Consider the following 22,147-nt stretch of genomic DNA (forward strand, 5'->3'; position numbering starts at 1 on the left):
CCCGTGACTCCGGCAGAGCCAACGGGAGCCCAGACACGGGCATCCTCGCTGTTGGTGGGCGTTGCTCAGCATAGGCACAGCTGTGCTCTTGTCCCCCTGCCACCTGGGCCTGGACCAGGCAAGTCGCTCTCCAAGACCCTCCCCCACCCCTCCTCCTTCTCCCTCTGAGGCCTTGCCTGACTCCTGGCTGTTTCCGCCAAAGGAAGCTTAAAGGATCCTTTACGCACTGTGATTCCCATCGTGTTTCCAAGGAATCGACACCACAATTCTCCTCAAGCAACTCCTGGGAAAGGGTCTCCTCTGGGGTCACCCCAACGTGGGGAAGCTGCCCGGCCCTTCAGGAGCTCACCCCTTTCCTGGGGCCGTGGAGGGACCCTGGGAGGGGCGTCAAACCCGGCTTCTGCCAGGGATGGTGCGCTGTCAGCCCACACGCGTGGGGCTTTGCCAGTGGATCTGCCCCTGGATGGGAGCTGCAGGGCCTGGGTTTGTCCCGACCCCACTATCCCTCACTAGTCCAGAAGGTAGGACACCTGCGCTGCTTAGCTTGGTGAGCACAGGTGTGGACTGAGGGACCTGTCCTGGTGGGAGGAGCCTTCTCCCTGACCCTGCGCACTTGTGCCTGGAATGGCGTGTCCTGGGCCCCTTCCTCCCACTGGAATCTGTGCGCTGAAGAATCAGGGAAGTGGGTTTCTGGCCCTGCTGTCCATCCCTGGGCAACACCCCGCCGGAGGCAGAGGCAGGATTGCTGGGCTCCAAGCACAGCCCACAGCTCAGGCAGGCACCCCCCTCTCCTGAAACGAGAGACTAGTGGGGACTCTGCCATCCCAGCTGCTGACCTTTCGGCCATAGGCTCTGGGTCACGAAGGCTTGCAGCTGGGCATCAACAGGGCCATGAAAGGAAATGCAGCATCAGTGACCAAATGCCTTGCCTCCAGACCCTGTGTTCTGCTCTGTGTCCACTTGCCCATCTGCCAGGGGGACATTCGGACACTTTCCTCAGCTTTCCCATGTGTCAGAGTCCAGGCACAGCCCTGGGGCTCAATAAGTAAGGACTCAACACAAAGGAATAAGCAAGTGGAGACCTTGGGAGGACTTTGCAGTTGCCCAGGCCTCTCCGGTGGACAGCAAGGGGCGGGGCTGTCAGGTGATGGACGCAGGGACGCACCCAGCAGTTGGCTGTCCCTTCCCTGTGTGTTCCTCAGCCCGCTCTCCCGTCTGCACCTCCCCCAACCCTGGTCCCCAGACTCCCAGGGACCTAGAACAGCCGTGGGATTTGGACGCTGGTTTCCTTGTGGCGGTGGTCAGCCCGGGAAAGCAACATGCACCTTCTCCTTTTTTTCCCCCAAAATTCTTGATGATCTATGCTGCGGGGAGGGGGGGTGAATGAAAAGGGCGAGGGAGATAAAGAGGTACAAAAGTCTAGTTGTAAATGCGATACAAGGATGAAATGTCCAACATGGGGGCAGTCAATAATATTGTAATAACTTTGTATCAATAGGGTGACAGATGGTAACTAGACTTATCTTGGGGATCACTTTGTAACATAGAGGAATATTGTTGCGCAGTTGGAACTAACAGTGTTGTAGGTCAATTACACCGTAATTTATAAAAAAAGAACTGAGGTATTTCTCCCCCAAGTCCTGCACTGGCTGAGGGCTCTTCTCAGGAGCATCAGGCACACCCCTGTCCAGCCCGCCCCTCACAGATGCTCACCGCAGGCAAGTCCTGCCAGAGGAGAAGTCCCAGGGAGGGTTCACCTGTCAGCCAGGTGGGCTTCGACCTGCTCCTGTGTTGTTACTGACACTTACCTGGCTGGCCCTCACCTGCACACCAGTGCTGGAGTTGCCACACCTATGTTTTGGAACGTGCTTTCTCCTTGTCATATTAACCCGCTTCACCATCTCAGCCCAGCCCTACACATACACATACACACACACACACACACACACACACACACAGCGAGAGCCTGCCTCCTCCATGGCCTCTGCTGAACCATATCTCCTGGTCATCACACCTTTAAGCCCCCCCTCCCACACTGAACCAGAGCTGATCTAGGTGACCAACAACACAAAGAGGAGATAGTGTGTCACAACTGAAGCTGGGGCACCGAGGGCGCTGTGACTTCCATCCTTGTCTCTTGGACACTCTGTCCAGAGGAAACCATCCCCCTCCCCCAGCGCACAGAGGCCAAGTGGAGAGGCCTGCGCTGAGGATAGCAGAGACGACCTGCCGACAGCAACGCCAGCCAGCACCCGGGAGGACAAGCCGCCCGGAGAGGGGGTTCTCCGGGGCCAAACTCACCTTCAGACGAGGGCAGTGCCATCAGAGCCTGAGTGTGACCTCAGGATAGGTGACATCAGCCAAGCCACCCCAGACCCCTGGTGCACAGACACCGCGGAGACATAAATACATTGCTTAAGCACCAAGGGCAGGGTGATCAGTCACGCAGCATTAGATTATACCTCTTACCCTGTGCGAGCACACACACGCGTGCACACACACACACACACACACACATGCACAAATGCAGCCTACTCTCCGTGTACCATCACTCTTGCATTTTTCTGCCTCAATTCAAAACCAAAAGTAAAACACAAATCTCCAAATGATACAGCTAGCTCCCAGGTTGGATCGGGGGGGTTAAAACTGTTTCTAAAGCCATTTCGCTGTGTCTTCCAGAGTCCTGGGCAGGGAGATTTCTGTAGAAATCCATGGATGGACATTCTCAACGCATCTTCAGAGCCCTGCAGAAACTACCCACCAGGCTGAAGCAGTGGAGGGGTGGGTCTTCCTATTAGTTCCACACAAAGAGCTGTCAGTGAAAAGTAACTTGTGCCCAGAGTTTGGTGAAATACGGAAGCAGGTTCGTGTTCTCTTCCATTCATTGGGAACAGACTGCCCTTGCTGGTAAATGCGTTGGCCAAGCAGAAGACACTACCCAGCCCAGCACCACATTCTCAGCCTGCACGCCTGAAGAATGCACAAAAAAGCAAGAAGGCTACAAAATGAAGTCAATAGGTCAGATGTGTTATTTAAATGTTTTGCGAGTGTCTTTGCTTCTTTACATGCTCATGAGAGCGGCAGAATGTGCTAGAAGACCATTAGACAGGCTGGCATTCTTTCTTCAGCATAGTGAGTTCAAAGTTCCAGGGTTTGGATGCCACAATAAAGGTGCAATGAAACATCTAAAAGAGACAAAAACAATAACCAGCTAGTAAGAAAAATTGCAAAAAATAAAAGTCAAAAAAACACAGAAGTTCCTATTTCCAGGTGCCAGGATTTGGCTTCAAGAGGGCCAAAAGGCCGTTTGAACCAGCCATGCCTCCACAGACCCCCAAGCTGTTGGCCCAATGGCAGAGCAGCCAGCCTCATGACTGGGATGGACCCCCATGGGTTCACCTCCCTGAGAGCTGAAGCCATCACGGTTGTGGCTCTGTTTGCTCCAGGTGAGCAAGAGTTGGAGCTCAGGACCAATTATCCTCAAGAAATCCTCGTGTCCAGCTCTGGCCCTTCTCCAGACACGCCAACTTCCTGCAGCCCATGGAGACCCCACGCGGCGTGGAGGGCCCAGTGGGTCCTTCCCAGGGGAGGCAGCACCACAAGAATAGCCAGGGTCCTGCACGCCTTGGAAAGCGGTGTCTGAGTCTGGCCAGATTCCACCAGGGAAAGCTTGCAGCTGGGGAGCTGGGAGGAGACACAGGGCCTGCAGTGGGAGCGGGGCTCCAGGCTCCTGGTGTGGATGAGATCACTGTGTCCCTCCTCTCACCTAAAATCTTTATTCAATTAGAGTAAAAATATAAAGTACGAATAGCTCTTTATGGCAACACCCAGTAGAAGTGAAGTTGCATAAGATGCACAGACAGAGGGGTCAGGTTGAGGGGGAAATAGGACCAAGTGACCAGTAACCCAGACAGGCCACGGAGGAACTGAGGCCAGGTCGGCGGGGTGTCCAGGCCGGAGGGGCATCAGGATGGGTGGGGCTGATTCCTGGCAGTGGCAGGGAGGGCAGGTAGTGCATTTATCAGAGGGTTAACTAATTGCTTAACTTGTGATCGCCAAGGTAGACAGGAAACAATCGCGAAATAAAGGGATTGAAAACCCAGTTATTAAAATCAACCATAGAGGATATTTTAGCACTGTATTAACATATTAAAAATCTTTAAGAGGTGAAAAAATATTGGACGAGGAATTCAACTTCTTGGAACTCTGCCCACAAGGCAACAACAATCAGATATACACACAAACAGAAATAAAGAAGAATATTCATTATGGCACTGTTCATAATAGCTAAAAATTAGAAAAACTTAAATAATCAATTCTCAGGGGCTGACTAATATGTGGAAACACCATTAAACGAAGTCAAATAGTTTCATTACATAATGCCTTCAAATAATTTTACGGTTTTGGAAATCCTTAGATTTTATTATTAAATAAAAATCTAAATTGTGGAACAGTGTACAGTGTGATCCCCACTACACAAAAATACAAATGTAAAATATAGAAAAAACTAGGATGTATAAAAATAAGTTGATAGCAGTAAACTTTCCATAAAGGTATTTTTAGTTGATTGTTGTTTTCTTCTGTAGTTGATTTTAAGCTACTTAATACTTCGGAAAATTTCTAAATTTTCTACCTTAAGTGAATCGGGCCTATTACTACTTAAAACAGTATCAGGTTTTACAATTTATTTTCCAAGGAGCTCAGATAGTTACCCTTTCATCCTTTCTAAGTCTCAATAAATAAAGAAAACAGATAAGCTCGAATCTATAGGAGGTCAGAGATGGGGAATCTCTAGTTCCATGATCCGTGCAAAGGCAGAGACTGGGAGGAATCCTTGGAGGGTAATGTGATTTTGAGCAAGATGATCCAAGGCTGTTGAACTGTCTTAGCACCTACCTTCTGCATTTTGGGATCCCGTTGTACTAAGCAGTTTTCATTTTCCCCTGAAGCTTTCTTGCACATTGTCCGAGCAATTTTGACTTCAAGAAGGTAATCCAAACTATCCGTGACCTGTCCATGAGTAATTTAAAGTTAGAGATCATAAAAGAATATGTGGTATCAATTGTCATTTCTGATAAACAAACATGTCACTGACAGCTTAGGGCAAAAGATGTCTTCTCACCTCCTTCCCTCCTACAGCTTTTTTTTTTCTGACCAGAGTTTTGGAGTAACGCGGAGGTGGTTCTTACCTTGCTCTCTCTCTCTCTGTTTCTCAGTCTCTCTCATTATGGTATTTAATTTTAAAGTAATGACAACTGTCACCAAAATAAAGCAAGAAAACTATTCCCTAAAGACCATTTTCCTGGGAAAACTAATGGTTTGCTCACTGGAGCTTGGGAAATAAACAGCATTTTCATTGAAATCCACTGAGAGTGTATCAATTCCCTTTAAAGCTTTGGTAGTTTTAGTCACCCTTGCCTTATTCCACGTCATACACCCTCCCAAATCCCTGACTTTCTGGGCATCTTCCCTCCCTTCCCCTCCCCATGCAGAGCTCCCGTCAACGCTGTACTCAAGAAGGGTCTCACAGGGAAATGCAGATGAACAATGGCAAATGTCCACTCTCATGATTAAAGAATGAACAGGAAAACAAAGTTTACGAGACGTCAGGGAGAGAACATGTGAATGACAATGACCAAGTTAGTTAAACACCATAACTGAGCCCAGAAGAATAAGAGATAATTTGGAAAATACAGTAAATATTTTGGAAGTTCTAGAAAAGTCACCTGGGCATTGAACAAAATGGGTGTTGGCAGAATTCTAAGTACAGTTTCATGAATATAAACTATACTTAAAAATTTTCAGTTATGCATCTAAGTGTCTGAAAGGACACTTGTGGGGTGCCCCCAGGATTGATGAGTCCATGGGGGATGAAAGAAATCAGTGGTCACTTTCACTTTTTACTTCAACTACTTCCAAATGTAACCCTAGCGCATTTTTCATGACTGGATATTAAGTTTCTCTGCCTCAGCGCTGTTGGCATTTGGAGCTGGGTCCTTCTTGGCCATGGGGGGCCGCGCTGTGCCCGGAGGGTGGTGACCCACATCCCTGGCCTCCACCCCCCTAATCTCAGTAGCAGCCTCTTCAGTTGTGATGACCAGAAACATCTCTGGGCATTGCCAAAAATGCCCTGTGGAGCAAAATCCATGCCCAGTTGAGAAGGAGTGCTTTAGCTTTGAGTTATATATCCAAGTGAAAATTATCAAGAAAACAGACTTTCCCAAATCACACTCAACAACCACTGACCGACCACCAGCCCCGTTTTGACCCCCAATTGCCCAGGAAAGGGAGGCAGATGGGGATCCAGCTACGGAGGCAGCCCCTCACTCCTTTCATGGCCAGGCCTCTCTGACTCTCCTGGCCTCCTGTGACACCGTCCCCTCCTGGCTGGCTGCAATGTCCCATCACCTTCATCCCATCCAGCATCACTCAGAGGCAGTAGCATGGGCGGATTAAGAGCAGGCAGCCTGGGTTTAAATCTTGGCTCTTCTACTTAGTAGCTGTGTGACCCTGGGCAAGTTGCTAGACCTCTTTGTGCCTGTTTCCTCTTATGTGAACTGGAAAACCTGAGTGCACCTACGGAAAGCCACTGGATCTAGCACAAAGTAAACATGGCTCCAGGCTGCCATTGGCGGTCTTTCCTACCAGCCTTCGCTGTGTGTGAAATCGGCAGCAGAACCCCAGCCAGCTATGAACTGGAGCAGGCGACCACGTGCTTTTTCTTCAAGGGCCAGAGAGGAAATATTCCAGGCTTTGCAGCACAAATACAGCCCAGAGGATCCTCAAAAAGTGTGTGTGGCTGTGTCCTAATAAAATTGTGTTTATGGACACTGAAGTTTCAATGTAATGTAATTTTCATATGTCACAAAATAGTCTCCTTCTTTTGTTTCTTATAATCATTTGTAGCTCACGGGATGTACAAAGATGGGCAGTGGGCCAGATTTGGCTTCAGGCTGTTAGTGGCCACTGCTGATAAAGATCTTTGTACTTTTAACTTAAATCATCCAATGGAATAGAGCAGTTTTCTTTCTATAGCGCCTGGGCATATGTTATTTTTATCTGAATTTTCACCCAGCATTTTTCTGTTCGCTTTTGTTAGGAGTTATTTTTGTTTGGGGGGTGCTGCATTCTTTCTTATCCCCTTTCTTCAATATGTTTTCCAGCAGTTTGTAGCTGGAATGCCAAGGAGTTTTAAACACTTCTGTTCTAGCCTCTTTTTGAACCTGTTTCTACCTGATTCTTTTGCATCCTTACCTGAATTTGAGCTGACAGTCAACTAGGAAATAAAATGTACATTCGTGGGCTTCCCTGGTGGCACAGTGGTTAAGAATCTGCCTGCCAATGCAGGGGACACGGGTTCGAGCCCTGGTCTGGGAAGATCCCACATGCCGCAGAGCGGCTAAGCGCGTGAGCCACGACTACTGAGCCTGCGCGTCTGGAGCCCGTGCTCCGCAACAAGAGAGGCCGCGACAGTGAGAGGTCCATGCACTGCGATGAAGAGTGGCCCCCACTCGCTGGAACTGGAGAAAGCCCTCGCACAGAAACGAAGACCCAACACACCCAAAAATAAATAAATAAATAAATTTATAGAAATCAATTATAGGGGAAAAAAAGGAAAAAACAAAAACACATGGAAGCTAAACAATACGTTACTAAATAACCAAGAGATCACTGAAGAAATCAAAGAGGAAATCAAAAAATACCTAGAGACATATGACAATGAAAACACGACAATCCAAAACCTACAGGATGCAGCAAAAGCAGTTCTAAGAGGGAAGTTTATAGCTATACAAGCCTACCTCAAGAAACAAGAAAAATCTCAAATAAACAATCTAACCTTACACCTAAAGAAACTAGAGAAAGAAGAACAAACAGAACTCAAAGTTAGCAGAAGGAAAGAAAGCATAAAGATCAGAGCAGAAATAAATGAAATAGAAACAAAGAAAACAATACCAAATATCAACAAAACTAAAAGCTGGTTCTTTGAGAAGAGAAACAAAATTGATAATCCATTAGCCAGACTCATCAAGAAAAAGAGGGAGAGGACTCAAATCAATAAAATTAGAAATGAAAAAGGAGAAGTTACAACAGACACCACAGAAATACAAAGCATCCTAAGAGACTACTACAAGCAACTCTATGCCAATAAAATGGACAACCTGGAAGAAATGGACAAATTCCTAGAAAGGTATAACCTTCCAAGACTGAACCAGGAAGAAATAGAAAATATGAGCAGACCAATCACAAGTAAAGAAATTGAAACTGTGATTAAAAATCTTCCAACAAACAAAAGCCCAGGACCAGGTGGCTTCACAGGTGAATTCTATCAAACATTTAGAGAAGAGCTAACACTCATCCTTCTCAAACTCTTCCAAAAATTTGCAGAGGAAGGAACACTTCCAAACTCATTCTATGAGGCCACCATCACCCTGATACCAAAACCAGACAAAGTTACTACAAAAAAAGAAAGTTACAGACCAATATCACTGATGAATATAGATGCAAAAATCCTCAACAAAATACTAGCAAACAGAATTCAACAACACATTAAAAGGATCATACACCATGATCAAGTGGGATTTTTCCCAGCAATGCAAGGATTCTTCAATATATGCAAATCAATCAATGTGATACACCATATTAACAAACTAAAGAAGAAAAACCATATGATCATCTCAATAGATGCAGAAAAAGTTTTTGACAAAATTCAACACCCATTTATGGTAAAAACTCTCCAGAAAGTGGGCATAGAGGGAACCTACCTCAACATAATAAAGACCATATACAACAAACCCACAGCAAACACCATTCTGAATGGTGAAAAACTGAAAGCATTTCCTCTAAGATCAGGAACAAGACAAGGATGTCCACTCTCACCACTATTATTCAACATACTCTTGGAAGTCCTAGCCACGGCAATCAGAGAAGAAAAAGAAATAAAAGGAATACAAGTTGGAAAAGAAGAAGTAAAACTGTCACTGTTTGCAGATGACATGATACTATATGTAGAGAATCCTAAAAATGCCACCAGAAAACTACTAGAGCTAATCAATGAATCTGGTAAAATTGCAGGATACAAAATTAATGCACAGAAATCTCTTGCATTCCTATACACTAATGATGAAAAATCTGAAAGAGAAATTAAGGAAATACTCCCATTTACCACTGCACCAAAATGAATAAAATACTTAGGAACAAATCCATCTAGGGAGACAAAAGACCTGTATGCAGAAAACTATAAGACACTGATGAAAGAAATTAAAGATGATACCAACAGATGGAGAGATATACCATGTTCTTGGATTGGAAGAATCAATATTGTGAAAATGACTATATTACCCAAAGCAGTCTACAGATTCAATGCAATCCCTGTCAAACTACCAATGGCATTTTTCACAGAACTGAACAAAAAGTCTTAAAATTTGTATGGAGACACAAAAGACCCCGAATAACCAAAGAAGTCTTGAGGGAAAAAAGCGGAGCTGGAGGAATCAGACTCCCCAACTTCAGACTATACTACAAAGCTACAGTAATCAAGACAATATGGTACTGGCACAAAAACAGAAATATAGATCAATGGAACAAGATAGACAGCACAGAGACAGACCCACACACCTGTGGTCAACTAATCTATGATGAAGGAGGCAAGGGTATACAATGGAGAAAGGACAGTCTCTTCAATAAGTGGTGCTGGGAAAACTGGACAGCTACATGTAAAAGAATGAAATTAGAACACTCCCTAACACCATACACAAAAATAAACTCAAAATGGATTAGAGACCTAAATGTAAGACCAGACACTATAAAACTCTTAGAGGAAAACATAGGAAGAACACTCTTTGACATAAATCACAGCAAGATCCTTTTTGATCCACCTCCTAGAGTAATGGAAATGAAAACACAAATAAACAAATGGGACCTAATGAAACTTCAAAGCTTTTGCACAGCAAAGGAAACCATAAACAAGACAAAAAGACAACCTTCAGAATGGGAGAAAATATTTGCAAACGAATCAATGGACAATGGATTAATCTCCAAAATATATAAGCAGCTCATGCAGCTCAATATTAATAAAACAAACAACCCAATCCAAAAATGGGCAGAAGACCTAAATAGACATTTCTCCAAAGAAGACATACAGACGGCCACGAAGCACATGAAAAGATGCTCAACATCACTAATTATTAGACAAATGCAAATGGAAACTACAATGAGGTATCACCTTACACAAGTTAGAATGGGCATCATCAGAAAATCTACAAATAACAAATGCTGGAGAGGTTGTGGAGAAAAGGGAACCCTCTTGCACTGTTGGTGGGAATGTAAATTGATACAGCCACTATGGAGAACAGTATGGAGGTTCCTTAAAAAACTAAAAATATAATTACCCTATGACCCAGCAATCCCACTACTGGGCATATACCCAGAGAAAATCATAATTCAAAAAGACACATGCATCCCAATGTTCATTGCAGCACTATTTACAATAGCCAGGTCATGGAAGCAACCTAAATGCCCATTGACAGATGAATGGATAAAGAAGATGTGGTACATATATACAATAGAATATTACTCAGCCATAAAAAGGAACGAAATTGGGTCATTTGTAGAGACGTGGATGGATCTAGAGACTGTCATATAGAGTGAAGTAAGCCAGAAAGAGAAAAACAAATATTGTATATTAACACATGTATGTGGAACCTAGAAAAATGGTACAGATGAACCGGTTTGCAGGGCAGAAATTGAGACACAGGGCAGAAATTGAGACACAGATGTAGAGAACACACGTATGGACACCAAGGGGGGAAAAGCAGGGGTGGTGGTGGGAGTGGGAGTGGTGGTGTGATGAATTGGGCGATTGGGATTGACATGTATACACTGATGTGTATAAAATGGATGACTAATAAGAACCTGCTGTATAAAAAAATAAATTAAGTAAAATTCAAAAATTCAGAAAAAAAAACTTAATAGAATAGAAAACAGTCCTACATCTGCAGAACTACCTCATGCTTGGCAGGGGTGACACTGTGGTATAGTGTAGAAATAATGCTCTTTTTAACAAATGGTGCTATTTCGTTAAAAAACAAAAACAAAAAAAGAATACCACACACAAAAAATATACATTCGTGAAATGAAGTAGCAAACACTATGAAATGATACGTTAGTCTTGAGCTATGTGGGTCTTTGGTTTATTTTATTATTAAATACCTGCCTTTAAAGCAGAACCATCTATATCTATTTGTGTAGATGGAGAGCACAGATTAAAACGTCCAAGAAAGTGGACTAATCCTGGGAAAGATGGGAACTTCACTAAGAACAGGTACCAAATCTGAGCCCCCTGGGGTGTCGACATCCATGAGGTTTTAATTCAGCCACCCACTGGGGACGCACATCCTGGCCCAGGTGTCGCTGCCTAAAACTACAAACCACACAACTGGGGCCACACGGAGAACCAGCAGGAGCCCGGGGCCCACGGCCTGTGCAGGTGGCCAGGAGCCAGGTGTCCCGGCCTCTTAGGGGATCCAGACGCTGAGTGAAACTTCTGCCCACGTAAGAAAACAGGAAACAGAGGCAGGTTGACGGTGGCTGGAGGGTGGGCAGCACAGGTTAGAGGGAAGATGGGGCGAGTGGAGGAGGAAGAGGAGCAGAGGTGTAGGTTAGGCCGGCGTCACACGTAACCCGGGCCCAGTGGGGCCCCCTCACCCTCTGCCGACCCCTCTCGTTGCTCACCCCACCACCTCCCGTCTCGGGCTCCTGCATAAACCTCAGGACAACCCTCTTTCTCAGGAAACACAGCGCTGGCTCAATGCACTCTTCTTAGACATGGTCCGTGTTCAAATCCCTCCAACTGCCCTAAGAACATCCTTTACAGTATAATTTTAAATCCAAGAGACAATACAGGATCACATCTCGCATTTAACGTCATGTTTCTTAAGCCTCCTTTAGTGAGAACCGTTTCCTGCTTTTTCCCTGTCTTTCACAGCACTGATATTTTTAAGCGGTCTTAGAGAATGCTGCATAATATGGACTAGCCTAATTGTCCCTCGAGGTCACCCTCAGGTACCTGGGGCAGGAACACCGTATACAGGAGACGCTGTGTCCTTGCAGTGATGTCACATCAGAGGCACACGGTGTCAATTTGTCCCATGTGTCCTGGTTGTAATTAATTAACAAGCAATCTCTATAGCGGCCCACCCCCCCCTCCTCCTCCCCCTCCCCCTCTCCCCCCACACCGGGTGGAGGATTCATTGTTGATCTTTGGCCTGAGTTAGTTATTACCATGGTGGTTGCAAAAGGTGATTTTCTAGTTTCATATTCTTTCACATCTCTAAGTAGGCATTTTTCTGTAAAAAAAGAGCCTTCCCTTCTGCCCTGGTTCCTTTTTACAGTGAAAGCTGGATGTGGAGTTTGTTCACGTGTTCACTGCATTATAATCCATCCCTGTAGCCACTTAGGTTGATGATATCAGCTCAAACTGTCCCAACCTTGACCCCTTCAGGAGCCCTTCTGGACTCTTACCTGTGTTTTCTGATGTGGCTATAACTAAGTTTAAGTTATTTGAATGGATATATTATGTTTTACCCCAGAATGATAAAGGAGGAAGTTTAATTAACTTTCTTCCAAAAGCCATAAGTTCATAAATTTTGGCTCAGGTGTCTCTCAGCTGCTCTCCACGGACGACAGCCCTGCCACAAAGGAGAGTGTGGGGACAGAGAACGGGGAGTGAAAGCCACCAACCTGCTCCTGGGACTTCAGAATCTGCATCACCTTGAAGGTGTACATGTCCTTGCTGGCCTTGTTGTACTCCTTCATGGCGAACCACAGTGCCTGCTGCACGTATACGTAGGATTCGGGAACGTCTTGGAATTTCCTCACCACCTTCGATGAACCCCAGGCCTGGACACCTCTGGACGCGAGGGCCACCGTGGTCATCAGGAGCAGCAGGCCAGGGCGGAGCCTGGCCATGGCACCTCAGCCCAGAGGGCGCGGCCGAGTCCCTCTTGTCCTTGCAAGGCTGGCAGGGTCCTGCTGCCTCTGCACCCGGCCCCTCCCAGCTCTGCTGCGGGCAGAAAGGGGAGAACAGCGGTTAACATCGTCTGCCCAAAAAAGAAGCCGCCTGCGAAATGTGCAATTCAGTCCATTTTCCCATCTTGGATGCTTCCTTTCTGGAAGGACACACACCTCTGTGCACTCACGTGTGGGCGGGATGCACACATACGTGTACACACACACACGCCTGTCCTTCCGGCCGACTGGGTTGGGCCCCGTGGTAGGCACTGCACGTGCTGTGTGGCTTCTCATCATCAGAGCCCCGTGGGGCTGCGAAACCCTTTACACAGGAGGAAACGGCCATGGGGCTGTGTGTCTGCTTCAGACCAGGGCTGCCCTGCCTCAGTCTCACCCACGTGTAGGAGGGATCACGGCTTGTAAAGTGCATTTGCTTTAGAGGAATCCCTTCTGCCACAGAAGGTCACCAGGATTTGGCTCACGAGGCAGAGGCAGCGGCTAATGTGTCAGATGCAGACAAGGAGCAAGCCACTCGAGACAAAGCAGGGTCCGTGGGTTGTGTTCGCCACAGAGAAGTGGGGACAGAGTGTCCAAGCTGAACAGGAGGACGTGATGGCCAAACCAAGAGATGCCTGGTGTCCATCAGGCTCTAGATACAGACACCCAGCACTGAACACTCCCGGGATCTTAGCTCGGTTGCCCACCCAGGACACCACTCTGGTCCACGTGCCCTCTGCCAGGCATCGCCAACCAAACCCAGGCTGCGGGAGGTGACCTTCCCGTGTGCCTCCCAGAGACGGGCCTGTGGGGAGGCTGATGCGTGAGGACACCGGGTCCCCTCCGCCCGCCGGCCTGGCCCGTGGTAACCTGTCCCCTCCTGCCCAGCCTCCGCTCGACGGCAGCATTGACGTGACACACGTGGGATTGGAGCGGTTCAGACCCGCTCTGTGGCCTCTGGAGCAGTTGCCCAGACACACGGGGCGGTTGCCCTGGGCCGTCTTCCACCCAGCACGGCTAAACCTGGGACCCACCTGAGCACCAAGCTCCTTTCCACGATGTTGCGGCCGAGCCGTGAGCTGGTCGCCGGCCGCAGGCGGTCTCTCTCCTTCCTCAGGACCTGAGCTCGGTGCCTCCTGCCCGTGGCCCGCTTGCCTCTGGCACGCTCAGTTCATAGCCATGCGCCTGCTCAGGGTGTCTGTTGGCATCAGGGTGTGTCTGCCCTCAGCTGCCCTCCCTGCCAGTGGTCACCTCTGTTGCCCCTTTGTGATGTAAACCCTGCCCCACTGATGCTGCCTAAGTGACCGGCCCCTCTGTCAGGGGACCCTCTGCCCTCAGAAGTCCACAGGTTCGCCAGGAGCCCCCAGCATCTGCCCCACGTGCTGAGTCCCAGCTCCCATCCCTTGGCTCCTGACTTTCTAAATTTCTGCGTTCTGGATGGGCAGCTGGAAGTGAAGTCACCTCCAGGGCTGTTTCCATCAGTGTCTCGTCATGTGGCCCCTCAGTCTTAGAGACACCAAACAGCCAGGCTCAGGGGACCTGGGGCCAGAAGCCCTCAGGTCAGGAGGCCAGGGGTGGTGCCAAGGACACGAAGTAGAAGGCTGGCAACAGACTCAGGCGTGATAAGCCTCTGTGGGATGAACAGAGGGCAGATCCCCCTTGGCCCGCCAGCCATTCCTCCCCATCTCCAGCCTTGTCCCTGGCAGGCTGCCCTTGTCCGGTTTCCTCTCTTGTGTGCGATTCTCATTCCACGCCAGGCTGCCCTGATGGTCGGGACTCCATCCCACTCTGCTTTTGGGGCCTGGCTCGGCCACAGAGAGGGGCTCCCAAGAACTCAGAAGTTGGGAAATCACTACTTTTCTTTCCAGGATAAAATACACATCAGCCCAAGGAGGCTCCTACCTGAGATCCATAAGATAAAATCCAGACAAGGCCTGTGAGACCTGAGAGTCACCTGCTGGAGGGTCAAATGTGTGAGGCAGAATCCTGGGCTGGAAATCAGGAGCCCTTTCTGAGCTTGTAGAAAACACAGAAGCCAGGTAGAAAAGAACCATCAATCTGGCCACACATTTTGTACAGCACACACTCACACACGCACACACACTCACATGCTCTCGCCCCCAAAGTCAACAGGTAAATGGGAACACAATACGTTATCTGGAAGATATTTGGCAAAGGGTTAAGTTCCCTTTTATGGGAAAAGCTCTTTTTTTAAAAAAATTTAAATTTAATTTTTTTTAACATCTTTATTGGAGTATAACTGCTTTACAATGGTGTGTTAGTGTCTGCTTTATAACAAATTGAATCAGTTATACATATACATATGTCCCCATATCTCTTCCCTCTTGCGTCTCCCTCCCTCCCACCCTCCCTATCTCACCCCTCTATGTGGTCACAAAGCACCGAGCTGATCTCCCTGTGCTATGCGGCTGCTTTTAAAATCCGAAAGAAAAAGACAATTTCCTCACTTGTCTCGGCTCAAAGGGAGCCAAAGATATGAGCATATAATATGTCCAGAAAGGAGTCCATTTCCCCTCTTGGCCCCATGAATCGTTTGAAAACTGTGGCCTGGGCTGAGGCCTCTCTCCAGCCGCCCTGGTTGACCCGCCGTCCCCCCCGCCCCCGCCCCCACATCTCTCCCTGGGAATCGGCCCGGGCCCACCCAGCTGGTCCCGGGGAACGTTCAAGGGCGGGGGCGGGGTGCCGACGCTGCGATGGCTGTGGACCCACGGGGCTGAGTTCTGGGCTGGTGCTCAGGCCTCCACTGACGGAGTACGGAGGGGAGACAGCCCCCGGGCCCTCTGGGCATGGCCCCACTCCCCTCCATCCCCCCCAGCGGGCTCACCCCAGCTGCTTTGGGGTCATCGGCAATGGCAGATACTGACTGTTCCAGAAGCGATTGCCCCTAATGAAGCATCTCATTCTGCCCCTGACGGTGGGAACTGGGATTCCAGGAGGGGCCGGCTGCAGCTTCTCACCCCGGCTGCCTTAGGGGGTGCGGCCAGAGGGTAGCTGGGACACACGGGGCTCACTGCAGGGGCAGGGTGGTTTTTAAACAACTTTACTGAAATATAATTCTCATACCATACAATTCAACCATTTAAGTGTGCGATTCAATGGCTTTTAGTATCTTCACAGAGTTTTACATCCAAAACCACAGTCGGCTTTCCCAGCAAGGCTGAACCAATACCCTCCCAATCTCCCCGCCTCCTTCTAATCCTAGGCAACCTCGAATCTGCTTTCTCTATAGATTCACCTATTCTGGACATTTCCTATAAATGGAATCATACTGTATATGTCTTGTGGTGTATGGCTTTCTCTTAGCATGTTTTCAAGGTTCATCTACGTTACAGCATGAATTGCTACTTCATTTCTTTTTATCGCTGAATAACTTTCCTTCGTGTATGTGTGTACTGGGTTTCATCTATCCATTCACCAATTAGTGGACATGGGGGTTTTGACTACTTTTTGGCTATTATGACTAACGCTGCTACAAACTTTCATATTTGGGCTTTTGTGTGGACATATGCTTTTATTTCTCTTGGTATACAGGTCAGAGTGGAATTACTGGGTTACCTGAACTCTGTATTTAACTTTTTGAGGAACGGCTAGATGGTTTCCCAAAGTGGCTGCACCATTTTACCTTCCCATCAGCGGTGTATGAGGGTTCCATTCCTCTACATCCTTGCCAGCACTGGTTACTATCTCTGTATTTATTTATTTATTTACATTTTGGCTGCGTTGGTCTTAGTTGCAGCGCGTGGGATCTTTTGTTGCGACGGATGGGTGGGATCTTCATTGCAGCACATGGGCTTCTCTCTTGTTGTGGCGTGCAGGTTTTCTCTCCAGTTGTAGCACGCTGGCTCCAGAGCACGTGGGCTCTGTAGTTTGCGGCAGGTGGGCTCTCTAGTTGAGGCGCTCGGGCTCAGTAGTTGTGGTGCGTGGACTTAGTTGCCCTGCGGCATGTGGGATCTTAGTTCCTTGACCAGGGATTGAACCCGCGTCTCCTGCCTTGGAAGGCAGATTCTTTACCCCTGGACCACCTGGGAAGTCCCACTATCTCTGTTTTTGATGATCGCCAGCCTAGTGGGTATGAAGGGAGACAAGTGGTTAGACTTTGACAAATGTGACGCAGAACATTTTAATTTCCATAATATCAAAGAGCTCTTGCAAGTAATTTTTAAAAAGAGAAAAATCCAACAGGAAACTTGGAGAAAAGTAATCAACACAGAAGTCACAGAAAAAGAAATATAAATGTCTTTAATACATGTGTGAAAATATGCTTAGCTTCCTTAACAACAGAAATTCAAATGAACCCAACCATGAAGTGTCACTATTCTCCTACACTTTGGAAAAAAGTTAAAAAACAATGACAGTGTCTGGTTGATAAGGTGCCTTCATCAGCACTGATAGAGTAGGAATCCAATGTCTTTGCTCAGGGTGATTTAGCAATCTCTGTTAAACATTTAAAAGTTACACAGTCCTCAACACATCCACATGCAGGAGTTTATCCCACAGAAATATTTGCCTACATGCACAAAAGGGCATGGGGACACAGTTTTTTCTTGGCTGGAGTAGAGTAGTTATTACCTAAATTTTTCTGTCTTTATAGACTGCGCCTATCCCAGACCTTCAGCTGGAGAGAGCAGGCTTGGGTTGGACAGAGGAAAAACACAACTGTTTACAAAATGGCATCTTCACCAACTTTGTCAGCACAGATCAGTTTCGACATCCTAGGCAGGGTTTAGGTGGAGGGGAGGGACGCCCCGTGGGTACTTGGTGTAGAGGGAGCTTCACAACCTGTATCAGAGGCTGTGCTTGGGGAGGGAAGGGGATCACACTGACACGGGTCCCAGTCAGAAGCTTGGGGGGGCTGAGGGGTCAGCCAAGGGCCTTGGCCCCTGTCGCTCCACAGTTCCGGCCATCAGCACCTTCTCCACTTCTTCACGTGGACCACTGCGTCTTTGTCATTCTTGTATAAACCGTGGGAAGCAGATCAAGACAAGTCTTGGACTCCTCTTCCACCCGGATCGATACAGGTGAACCCTCCTCGGCAGAAATTCTGGAGCCATTCGGGCTGTAGGGCCAGATAGCGTTACTGAAATAAGTTGTTTGGTGATTTATTTCCCCTTTCTGCAGGCCTCTGTCCCTCCACTCTGAACCACCCCCCCGCCAAAGCTCTCCACCATCCACCTAAAGTCATTCCCGACCTGCAGGATTGAGGGTCTGCCGGAGGGGGGGAGGCTGAGATCTCTCCCTAGGAGAGGCCCCCATGAAAGGCTGTGCAGCTGAGGCCCGAACTCCGCCATGAGGGAGCCCTGTTACGTTCAGGCCAACATCCTCGAAAGCAAAAAGCCTGGAAGGAAAAAGGCCCCATCACCTATCTCCACATCCACATTTGCTGGCCGCTTACCAAGGCAGGTGCTAAGCAAGGGCAGCAAAAGCTAGGACGGCGCCCAGCCCATCTGGGCTCACAGGAGGCACCGCCGAGGGCCAGACACCTGGCTCCAGTCCTAGTTTGGGGAAGTTGCCCGTCCTCACCGGCACTCAGCCGGGCTGTGTGACATTAATTCCCGCCTGGTTCATCTCAGTCGGCAGTTCTTCTTATAGCAATGCCCTTCAGTCTTGCTCCAGGGGTGGCTGAATTGGGAAAGATCCTGCAGAAATCACCCTCATTTCATCACAAATCCCCTTTCGTCACGAGGAAGGCCACGGTCCAGTCCCCAGCACTTTGCAGCAATCCCCTGATCTGCGGCCTGGCTCTGGGCCTCTCCCATGGGTGAAGTTTGCTGTGACACTGAGCAAGGTGAAGCTAGGTCGACCACACAGCCAGTTCCATCTTGGCAACGGTCACAACCCCACATTCTTGCTTTTTCCACGGGCAAGGTGAGAGTGAGAGAGTGATTGCAGAAGGGGCTTCTCTGCGTGTGCCCAGGGTGCTGACCTTGAGGCCTTGAGGTTCCCGGCCAGGAGGCGCAGGCAGGGTTCTGGAAGCAGAGCAAGCTGGGCACTGGGCATGTGCACAACTCGGGTTGAGCCCATCAAGTCAGACAGCGCGGGGACCTGTCCCTGCAGTGTCCGTGGTGGGAGACCATGTGGAACAGGAGACCAGTTCGTTGCTGTTGACAATTCTTTTCCTGAGAAAGGCCCCCAGGTTCACATTCCTGTCCTCACAGGGGGAAGGGTAAACGCTGCCGGCACACCTAGTGTCCAGATAAGAGCTGGGGACGCGCAGACCCAAGCCCTCCCCATCCTCTGGTCCAAGGACCCTCTGTTCTTTGGGCAAGAGCCTTGCAGCCTGTTTTGTCCCTGGCCTACTTTGAAGTTGCAACAATTAAACTCTGTGTCAGCCCAAGAACAAAAGTGACCGTAGAACTAATGCTTTTCAAGTCTTTGGTGGGACGAGGCTGACAGTGAAAAGTGGGAGGAGGCAACAGAGGCCAGGGCTCAGGTCTCTGCTGCCAACTGTCCCTAAGGCCGCTAGCTGGCCTGACCCCAGCAGAAACCTGCAAATGTTGTGTCAGTACATGGATAGCAGAGTCGTCAACCTCCCCCGCTGTAACGGACGTACATGCAGCTGACCCAGCACATCGCCTGGTCCTACTGAGCCAGCAGGAATTCTGTCCTCCAAGATGAAGGCTAGCGGACTGAGGGCCCAGTTACACCATGAGGGCTTTGAACTAGAAGGTGGCAGCGTTGGGACAAGAACTCCATCTTCTGTGCTGGCCTGTGGCTGTACCCCTGCCCTCGAGGTGCCAGCAGCCTACGGCTCAGACATGCTGGTGTCCGGGAGGTGGTCACACAGCCCACCCTGCACCTGGCCTCACTCCCCTGGCTGGGGGGCTCCGTGACTCAGCCAGGACTCGTCTCCTCGTGCTCAGACACGCTCATGCCCAAGAAGGGAGGCTGTTAGCTGGGACTGGTACCCAGGTAGCCAGGATCTGCCCGCAGAGACCGTAAAATGCTGTGGGGAGAGGGCCTGCCCCCTGCCAAGCCTGGTCCCGAGCTCCCCTGCGTGTGCCCTGTTGTCCTGGGCCCCTCTGTCCTCTGTTCCCCGTGGCTTCCTGGGCTTCCATCCTTCCACGGCCCAGGCTGGGCCCACAGATGCAGCCAGGAGTCAGGAGGCTGCCCGTCACGGGGGGCAGCCCCACTGAGGGTGGGGACATGGTGTGTGAGTGCCCATGTGGAGTCTCCACCGGTGGGCAGGGGGCCCAGGGTGGGCCATGGGTGCAGAGCAGGTGGGCATAAAATGCTCGGGGCACAGTGGGCGCACAAAGGCACCGTCCGGTCCCCACCGGCTTGGTCACCGGCCCATAGAGGGGCCATCCAGGCCCTGCAAGTTGCCTCTCCTTCCAGAGGATCCACACCAGTCAATCTGCAGGAGAGGATGGCTCCCCCGGGGGGAGCTGAAGAGCCTCTGGCTGGCCCTAGGTGACATCCACGGCAGTGCGTTGACCTGGCCCTGCACGTCCAGCAGGGGCCTGGTGACTGGGGCAGAGACGGGCTTCTGTGCCAGGTATGCTCGAGTGCACTTGACGGGCCGTTGACTATGGGAGGAGGGAAATGTCCTGCTCAGTTTGGTTTTGGGACAACACTTGCGGGGTGGCCCTGGCTCAGATTGGAGACGCCAGGAGGGCAGACAGGAGAGGTTTCTGGCCAGGCTGGTGCAGCGGCCTGCCTCCGTCCAGGACCTGCCAATGAATCAGGGAGCCCTCCACGGTGGACGTGTGGAGAGCTGGCAAGAGTGCCCTTCACCAAGGAAAGCAGCCTGTGGGCAAGGGACCCCTGGACCGCAGAAGGCCCGTCTCACCCCCTGGGCCTCTGCTCCGGCTGCAGCCCCGCTTCTGCTTACTCTCCTCTCCCCTGGCTGAGTCCGTTGGTCTCGGGAGAGGACCCAAATCTTTATCTCATGTGCCTTGGAAACAGATCGGCCTTGTTATTTCATTCCCGGGGTCGGAGGGGAACCGCTACTTTGCTGGCCTGGGTCCATCCTAGAGCTCCCACGTAGCCACCCCCCCCATGCCCTGCGCAGGGTGGGCACTGGTGGCCACTCCGCACACTTCCAGTGCCCGCGTCTTGACCCTTTGTCCCTGACTCCTCTGGAGACCCTAGAAATGCACCTCCTGTGTCTGCATGTACCTACCACACAGAAAGGGGAACATCACCCGCTAGGCGCACGCGGGTGATGAGTCTGTGCCCCTCCCCATGGGCTCTCAGTCCAGCAGGGCCTGGGAGCCAGGCGGTCCCCACGCTGGCCTGGGTCAAGGCGAGCAGACCTGGGGTGTGGTCAGCGGTGCGGCGCCCAGTGGACACGGCAGAGCTGGGACAGGGCTTACATCTCTGAGACCAGGACCAGCCTGCACCCTCCCCACAGCCCACCTGGCCCTTTTCCAGGTTGGAGGCCCTGAGCTCCCTGCTGCTGCTACCCAGGTGATCCCTGGAACACCCATCCCTGGTCCTGCCAGCTCTGGCCTCATTTCCCACTGGCCTGTGGCGTCTCCACAGCCCGGTCAAGGATTGGGCTAAATGGATTCCTTGTTCTCGCAGAGGATGGCCATGACTGGTCACCAGCTGGAAAGGCCTTGGGTCCCCGCAAGGATGGGGGCAGGACAGAGGGCGGGACCCCCAGACCAGTCCGGAGCTTGGGCAGCCTCCGAGGCCACGTGGCCAGTCTTGTTGGGCGGCATTTCCTTGATCTCTGTGGCCTTCCAGGGCCCCTTTGCTCCTGCGTCCCAGACTGAGGCGGACAGTGTTGGGTCCAGGGTGCAGGGGGGCTTCAGCAGAATGGAGTAGAGGCTATGGGTCTGACCTCCCACTGGGGAAGTGAGCACGTGTGTGTGTGTGTGTGTGTGTGTGTGTGTGTGTGTGAGAGAGAGAGAGAGACTCCAGTAACATCTCAGCAGAAAGGACATGAAACCCAGCAAGGGAAAGCGAGGCCTGCCTGGCATCTTATTTCATGTGAAGAAAGAGAAAATGAAAAGAAGAGACTTGGAGAGACAGGTTGAAAAGAGGTGAAGTTAGATTAAATTTTGATATAAGTTAACACACACTTAGAAGTAGGCCTGTACGGGGTATCTCTGTCCACGTGGGAGGAACAACTGTACCAGCCGGGGGGCAATCACCCCGCCCCCAGCACGTCCGG

At 49.9% G+C, this 22,147-nt stretch overlaps 1 protein-coding gene across 1 annotated transcript; it reads right to left on the minus strand.

Moving 5' to 3' along the window:
* Nucleotides 1–1,921: 1,921 nt before the first annotated feature.
* On the minus strand, nt 1,922–13,775 carry LOC309613583 (cystatin-13-like). Its single transcript, XM_082360540.1, has 3 exons — nt 12,739–13,775; nt 4,897–5,010; nt 1,922–3,185 (listed from the first exon to the last, which is right to left on the minus strand). The coding sequence occupies exons 1-3, from the start codon at nt 12,964–12,966 to the stop codon at nt 3,102–3,104; spliced, it is 426 nt and encodes a 141-aa protein (XP_082216666.1). The 5' UTR covers nt 12,967–13,775; the 3' UTR covers nt 1,922–3,101.
* Nucleotides 13,776–22,147: the final 8,372 nt, after the last annotated feature.

Source organism: Balaenoptera borealis (assembly GCF_965194805.1).
Source record: "Balaenoptera borealis genome assembly, chromosome: 16".
In the NCBI taxonomy this organism is placed as follows: Eukaryota; Metazoa; Chordata; class Mammalia; order Artiodactyla; family Balaenopteridae; genus Balaenoptera; species Balaenoptera borealis.